Here is an 8,101-nt window from a genome sequence, read left to right as displayed (position 1 = left end):
GGCATGGCAGGGGGTGGGGGACAGGGGACTGTGCATCAGGACTGAAGGGCACCAGCAGGGCTCGGGGGGACTGTGGCTTGGGAATGAGGGGCAATGGCATGGGCAGGGACAGGGCATTAGGATATCATTGTCACAAAGTAGCAGGGCAACAGCTGCAGCTGGACCCGCGTCCTGGTGAGCAAAAGGGGCAGAGGGAGCTCTGGTTTTCCATGATGAAAAAACCCAAAGCACCCCAAAATCAAATGCCAAAATATATAGGTATTTAGTATGTATTTTATTATAATGATGGAAGCCTACCAGTGCCTTAAAATTGCTTTAAAATTATATATCAATACAACATTTTGTTAAATTGATATCTAGATCTATAGATGCATAGTGGTGTTTCATTTTAATCATGGAAAAATGCGGACCCTAAGTTTGTTAATCAGCGAATTTGGGACCGCACCGGAGGGGGCAGACAATAGACAATTCACAAATTTTTAACAAAGAAAACCAGGATCCCTGCTGATCACTTATTGTCTGGGCCTCAAAAAAATTAGACCAGTGCATTTCACTAAGTGGTCTGAAAATTATTCCTCTTTTAGAGCCTCTTGTTTTATCTGCATGTTGTTTCTCCTCTCTCTCCTCCCTAGTCCCTCTCTTGCATTAGTGCCATTTCCAAAGAATTTCACTTTTCCCCCCCAAAATGGTAGCAATGGAATTTCCCTGCAATTTCATTTGTAATGCACCGTCCATCTGCATAATGAACCAACTGGATTATTTGCCTCTACTTAAAATGCATTCTGCAGACCTTACCATTCAAGGTGATTTTCCACAAATGCAGACATGGGGCTGATCTGAACAGTGTAAGTGTCGTTGGCTGAATATTCAAACAGGCCGTAGTAAGGATTGAAGAGCTCCTGAGACAGAAGGAAGAAGAATTCTCGAGAGGGGCCACTGTAGTCCAAGCTAGAAAGGAAACAGATATAAAATGAGTCTTCTTTGCTTTCATGCTAAATCTTCTCTCCCCAGACTCAGTACAGACTTTAGGCACAGCCCTGACTACATCACAATGCATAACCTGTCCAAGCCCTACCTTAGCCCTGGGAAGCATCCAGCTCAGGCACATCCCAGCATCACAGTTTCTTCCTACTTTCCCCATTGTTCCAGAGGGTTATTAATTTACAGCTGGACACTAACCCTTGCTTCAGTTGGACTAGTTCCTTGCATTTTTTTCCTTTGTTGCAAGAAAGCCAAGAAAGTTATGCAGCTCCTATGAGCATGGGACTCATAGCTTTGGTATCCCTATTGGTCACAAAAAGTGGGGAAGTAGGGAAGCACAACCTAGCCTCAACATATTAAACTTTTGGACACTTTCTCATAGTGCCTGGCCCTTCAGCTCAAAAGTGAACAAGACTGGGTCGTAACACATCTTTTAATATTGCTAGATGGCATGCTGATTTTTTGCTTGTAAGAAGTATGCTTTTCTTTTTGTTTTCTGGTGGTTCCTAGTGTTTGGTACCTGGGGGGTGGGGAGCACTGTACAACCCCAACTTATATTTAAAGCAAACCTTGCTTTTATTTTTATGGTTTCTCATTTGAAAGTCCCATTCTTTGTGTCCTGTTTTGTTTTCAAACTGGTTTTAAAGACCACTCATTCATTTCAGGGTAGAAAGAAAGAAAGCTTCATGAAAGCATGAATCCTAACTAGGATGTACTTATTAAAAACAGACTGTTCTCTAATAAACCTGAGCAGTTTTTTCTATCCAGTTTAGTATAAACCTCCATATAGTAATAAGAACAAACTATTTGCAGTTATGTACCACTTGAGGCCAAAGCCGTTCTGAGGCGAGCATTTCTTCTTTACATGTAGAAAAATCAAAGTAAGTGGAAAATTCTGCAGCAGGATCAGGCATTTTATAAAAAGGTTGAAGTTATGGTGTAATTGCAAGTGTCTGACTGAGTCAGGCTGTAAGGAAGTAAAAGGCAGACTTGTCCATTTTCTATGCTACATTTTGCTATGGTCATTTATCAGCTAGCAGCTCTGAATCTTGAAGCATGCACTCAGATTAAAACTATCAAAGGGTATGCACAAAGGTACATGTTAGCAGCTTGAAAAGAGGAGGGGGAGAGCTGCTGCTCCAGAGCAAGCATCAGCTGTTGATCTATAATTGTTACATTTACAGGATAAACTAACAATACCAGTGAGGGAAACTGCCCTAATTTTAGCCTGAACTGAAGCAAGGCTAAAGTTGGAGAGGTTTGACTTTGGCTATAAACAAATATAGTTATATCAATATCATGGGATACAGAGACAAACTGTTAAAATGCAAGTGATAGTTCTGCATGATTTTGTAGCAAAACATGTATAGCAAAGAATGGGCCAAATTAATGCCTGGTGTAACCCCATTAAAATCAACAGAATTGCACTAGTTATAAATTTGACTCAATGACCATATTGGATAGGGGGTTACATTTGCTGTGGCTTGGACAAGGAGGTATAAATTAAAACTACCTGCACTCATACATCTCTGATATGGGCCTTCCATAAAAGGCTTGTAGGAGCTATATTAATATAGCACACACCCTTGACGACCCAGGCACCCAAATTTCTATATTGCATTGGCTCTCTGGGTGTCCAGTCTTCTAGGGAACAGGGAAAGCCATGGCTACTGTGCCATTACAACCTACTCATCAGAGTCTCTATAACTGGGGGACCCTCCAGCATGATCAGTTCTGGCATTCAGCAACATAAGCCATAGCTGATATTGTCCTCAAATGTAAATTAATCAAGTTTTTATAATTTGTAGTTTCTCCAGATTTCTGCAAGGCACAACAAAAGTTACTACAGCTTTGGGGAAAACAATACAGCTCGTGGTATCAGCCCTTGCTAGAGTATTAGACCTGTTTTACAAATGGGTAAACTAAGGCACAGAAAAAGGAATATAGTTTATTATTTCAGGCTGATGAGAGAGTCAGGAACAGAATTCACTGTACTACAGCTTCTCTACCTATGACATGACACTGGCTCTCTGGACACCCACAAGTTAACAGGTTAAGAAAATCCATAATGTCAACAGCATTGAAAGGACATCCCTTTCTAACTGGTGACTTACTCTGTTTTTAGCATCTGTCAAGGTGAACTCCACAGATCCAGCCTCTTACTTGATCTGCTATTTAGAAAATGAAATCAGCAGTAACTACCATGAACATTGCCAGCTAAGCCAGTGTTTTAGGGCTCTAGCATTTTTGGAACTGAAGCTGTATTTCTTGTGTATCCCTAAATACTTTCTGTGTTGCTATTTAATGTACAGCACAATTAAAATTGGATTCCAAGCTTTCCGTATTTGAAATGCTGGAGAGCTTCAAAATTTATTTCTGTAATTAAAGTTTAGAGCCTGGCTGTTCATATATCAACTGGCAACAGGTGAACTCTGAAACATTTGGTTTAAATAAACACACACAAGTTCAGTTGCTTGCTCAGATCTGAATTGGCCTATCAGAACCTCTTGAGTCTGCAAGATTGGCTAGGAAATCTCACAAGTACAGGCCCTCTCAAAAGATTACTACCTGGTTCAGTTAAGCAGTCAGAAAGGATCTCTAAACAGACTTATGCTCATCACTCCAGCCAGATTCAGGAAGTAAAGTCGTGAATAAAAATATGAAAACCGGAAGGTTTGGGAGAAATGTATTTTTGAACTGCAAAGAAGGTTCTGTTTAGAGGCAGTATTTTCCTACAGTGCCATGGCAAGGAAGTTTGGCACTTGGGGCGAAGCCCGCAGTGGCAGTCTGCCCTCGCCTCATGCACAGATCCTGGGGGCATATGCCCCTCCACGCTTGCCCTGAAGTGCATGCAGCAGCAGGAGCCGCCCTCCCCCCATCTCTGCATCCTCCCAAATGAGCTACTCACAGCTCTGTCCTGTGCACTGTCCTGGCTGGCCAGCACCTGTTGGCACTCCTTCGCTTTGGCACCTGGGGCAGTTGCCCTGCTTATTCCCCCCTCCCCCCTTGCTATGGTACTGCTCTCCTATTGATTAAAGAAAGCGATTATGAATAGGGAGACTAGGATTCTTATTCTCAACCCTAATCCTGACTTGTGTCTGACTGTATGTCCATGTCTCCATCTTCACAATAGGACTATTACATGTGGAATGAGGATGCCCTGACTCTTAGTTTCTATTTTAGGTATGCTCTATAGGTCTCTGGGGGAAGGCATTGGAGATGTGCTAAGCAGCTTTACTGTCCTAGTTCTGATTATAAGTTTGGGTTACTTGTAATTTATGTCATCTCCCCAGAGATAACAAAGTAAAACTTAACAAGAGGATTTGAGCTTTTTCCAACACCATAGTGCACCTGGGTATACTATAATTCACAACATTTAATGGTTCCCTACCCTTCCTCCCCAACAAATGTGACGTAGAGTTTGTTCCGTTGGAGCTCCTTCCGCGAATAGGCCATCACCTGATTGAAGGTGCCTTCCAGCAAATGGTCACGTCGTATAATTAACCTGAAAAGAGACAGGAAGAGGGGTCCCGTTAATGGGTACAGGGTGAAACTCTTGAGGAAGCAGTGGAAGTGGAAGAGAGGAGTGAAAGAGGCTGTTACCAAATATGAATGTGGCTGAGGATAAACAGGAGCCATGAAAGGGCCAGGTTCAGTTTTGAATAAAGATGGCAACTGCTGAAGTTGCTAAAGCTGCACCTGCTTGCTCAAAGGCTGATTCTGACCCTTTATTAATATTTATGGATGATGTAATGACAGAGTGGTTACAACATCTTGCTATGGCTCTGGAGGCATGAGCCTGACTTGTTGCTGCAGATTTGCACTAAAGGCTGCTCCCAAACAGCTCACCTGTAATCAGTTTTTGCTCCAGATGGGGGCACTAAAGGTGGCTGGATGTGATGGCAGCTACATGTGATGTGCTGCTGACTACAGAAACTGGTATCATACTAGCCTGATGGGCTACTGGACTCAGGATGGATTGATTCCCATTTATTTGCTTAGTGAATATTTTCCATATCACTGAAAGGTAGATTTCTCCTCAAGCTGGTAATTAGTATCTCTCTCTATAGCATCTTCTGAACAGAGATTAGATAAGCCAGTGACTTTCCTACCTTTAAGCTATCACTGCTTTTTGCGGGCTGCAAATCATTAGAGAAATTAGCCTGTTTCCTACAGGTCAAGTTATCAACATCTCTTTAAGAGAGATTCATAGATTCATAGATTAAGGGTCGGAAGGGACCTAGTAGATCTTCTAGCGTCTCCCCCAAACCCTTCTGGTCCCCCCTAGTGAGTCTATAGACGGTCACCAGGTCCCCCCTCAGCCTTCTCTTGTGGAGGCTGAATAGGTTCAGGTCCTGCAGTCTCTCACTGTAGGGTCTGCCCTGTTGTCCCCGGATCATGCGGGTGGCCCTCCTCTGGACCCTCTCCATGTTGTCCACATCCCTCTTGAAATGGGGCGCACAGAACTGGACACAATACTCCAGCTGTGGCCTGACCAGCGTCGCGTAGAGGGGGAGGATCACCTCCTTGGCTCTACTCGAGATGCACCTGTGGATGCACGACAAGGTCCGGTTAGCCCTGCCAACCATGACCTCGCATTGTCGGCCCATGTTCATCTTGGAGTCAATAATGACTCCAAGATCTCTTTCTGCCTCCGTGCTCTCGAGTAGGGAGTTCCCCATTGTGTAAGTGTGCTGCTGGTTCCTACTGCCCAAGTGCAGCACCCTGCACTTGTCCGTATTGAAACGCATCCTGTTCCTGTTAGCCCACCCCTGTAACCTATCCAGATCCCTCTGCAATCTCTCCCTCCCTGCTAGCGTGCTCACCTCCCCCCAAATTTTGGTGTCATCAGCGAATTTAAACAGGTTACTTTCCACCCCATCATCCAGATCGCTGATGAAGAAATTGAACAGCGCAGGCCCCAGGACCGAGCCCTGGGGGACTCCGCTACCCACCTCCCCCCAGGTCGAATATGACCCATCCACCACCACCCTCTGAGTGCGACCCCTCAGCCAATCTGCAATCCATCTGACTGTGTAGGCATCTATGCCACAGTCGCCTAGTTTTTTAACTAGGATGGGGTGAGAGACGGTGTCAAAGGCCTTGCTGAAGTCCAGAAAGACTACATCCACCGCGACACCTGCATCCATGGCCTTTGTGACCTGATCGTAGAAGGCAATCAGGTTGGTCTGACATGATCTCCCCCTAATAAATCCATGCTGATTGCCCCTGAGCATCATTTCTGATGGGAAAAAGTGTAGTAAAACACTGAACTGTTAGCAATAGAACTCTTATATAAAATGCTCTTTTCCTCCTTTTAGATTACGGTTTTGTTTTTTGTTTTTTTACATAAAAGCAAGTTTTTACTCAAGAAAATGTGCAGTTTACCTTTACTAATGCATTACTAATGACAACTAATGTGCCCATGATAATAATGTACAAATATCAAATTCGTTTCCTGATTCATGGGGATGATGACAAAGTTGATGTTATATTATGTTAAATTATTTGAATTACTTGATGTAATACTCACTTAATTTTACCAGGACCTTGCCCAAAACCTTTGGCTTCAAGTTTTCGATAGAAATTGCGCAGCTTGGCTTCGAAGTCCCTCCTATATGGAGAGGGTGCTCTTGCACTTGCTCTCTGTAACCCTGGTAGGGAAAAGAGCAAATTCCTAGCTTTCACCAAACTTGAAAAGATCTTCTTTGTACACCTGGCTTTCCCAGGTGAAATTTGCTAAGAAATGTTGCACAAACGTTTAACAGGTACATGAAGGACTCCTGAGTGCTCATTATTTCCATGGTCTCAATGCCATCAGTAGACTTGTCAGTTAGTATAATTCAATGGTCCCAACACTTCTGGGAAGCTGAAACAACTTTCCAGGAGAACTGTAAAGTTAGTTGCCTGGTCTGCTTGGTACTGACTCAGCCTGGAACTCTCACCAATTGGAATGGAAATTTCGGGACCCCCTGATGCATATAAGAGCTAGGTGCCCAACTACCACAGACTGTTCCTGGGAGTTAGGTGTCTCTCTTTCATTTGTACTTTTGAAAATCTCTCTCCTCAAGATCTTATAAAAGATATCATTACTCAGTGGGATTAAACCTTTTGGCTCTCAAAGCTATTTCTATACAGAACGTAAGGCCAGGCTGAGGTGGGAATCGGGTTTCTTGAATTAATCACCTTCTGTATACTGAAGACTCTCAGCCATAAACACAAAACCCTTTGTGGCATCACAGGGAATTTCTGTCAGTTCATTTTCCTAATAAGATTGACATTCACAGTAGATTTTCAGCAATTTGTGACCTGTTTTGTTTTGAAGTCTGAATTCTAAAAGGAATTGATAAATTCTTTTATGTAAGTGAGTGCCAGACCACAAAGGACTGGAGCATTGTTCCCATGAAATCTTATTTCCTATCTCATTAGACAAGAAAATGAAAACAAGGCTGTCCATGAGAAATGTGGCAGAATACCCTCTATAGGAATGTAAAAAATTCACATTTAGTGGAAGCCCAAAGTATCTCCAAAGATTCATTTGCAGCGATGGAAGGATATTACTAATGGTAATGCAGAAAAGACTATTTTTTTGGCATGCAAGGAAGATCCTTCATGAAGACAGAAATTGCAAAGCTTGTCTTTGCAATAGAAATTGCAAAGCTTGTCACTGAGGTCCTGGAGGAGATGGGAGTTGGGTGTCCAAGAAGAGTGGTCACTCCTCCAAGCCCAAAGGGAGGTAATTCCAACATGGATCAAAGGGGGCAGGAGGGCACAAAAGCCCCCATGGCTCACCAAAAGCATCCGAGAATGGCTAGCTAAAAAGGAGGCACACACCCAATGGAAGGGAGGGGCCATCATCAGGGAGGACTATACTGCAGTTGCTTGGGGATGCAGAGGGGCGATCAGGAAGGCCAAGGCGGAGATGGAACTGGGACTAGCTTCCCGGATCAAGGACAAGAAGAAGTCCTTTTTTAAATACAAAGGGGGCAAAAAGAAGGAACCGGGTAACGTGGGGCCCCTGCAAGACACGCTAGGAAATATGGTCGTCACACCAGACGACAAAGCTAACCTATTTAACAACTTCTTTGTCTCCATTTTCCTGAGCAGGGACCGGATCAGC

At 43.6% G+C, this 8,101-nt stretch overlaps 1 protein-coding gene across 2 annotated transcripts in view; it reads right to left on the bottom strand.

Annotated features, from left to right (window-relative positions):
• HECW1 (HECT, C2 and WW domain containing E3 ubiquitin protein ligase 1) overlaps positions 1–8,101 on the bottom strand; it is a 367,526-nt gene that overhangs the window by 55,496 nt on the left and 303,929 nt on the right. For both annotated transcript variants that reach the window (XM_019509098.1, XM_019509100.1), the window contains exons 20-22: positions 6,515–6,635; positions 4,373–4,486; positions 796–948 (exon numbers count right to left, since the gene is read on the bottom strand). In XM_019509098.1, coding sequence (XP_019364643.1) covers positions 796–948; positions 4,373–4,486; positions 6,515–6,635 — 388 coding nt within the window. The remainder of the gene's footprint in view (positions 1–795; positions 949–4,372; positions 4,487–6,514; positions 6,636–8,101) is intronic.

Source organism: Gavialis gangeticus, unplaced genomic scaffold (assembly GCF_001723915.1).
Source record: "Gavialis gangeticus isolate Ggan-Ray unplaced genomic scaffold, GavGan_comp1, whole genome shotgun sequence".
In the NCBI taxonomy this organism is placed as follows: domain Eukaryota; kingdom Metazoa; phylum Chordata; order Crocodylia; family Gavialidae; genus Gavialis; species Gavialis gangeticus.
The sequence above is the reverse complement of the archived record's forward strand: the minus strand, read 5'-3'. Positions and strand labels throughout refer to the sequence as shown.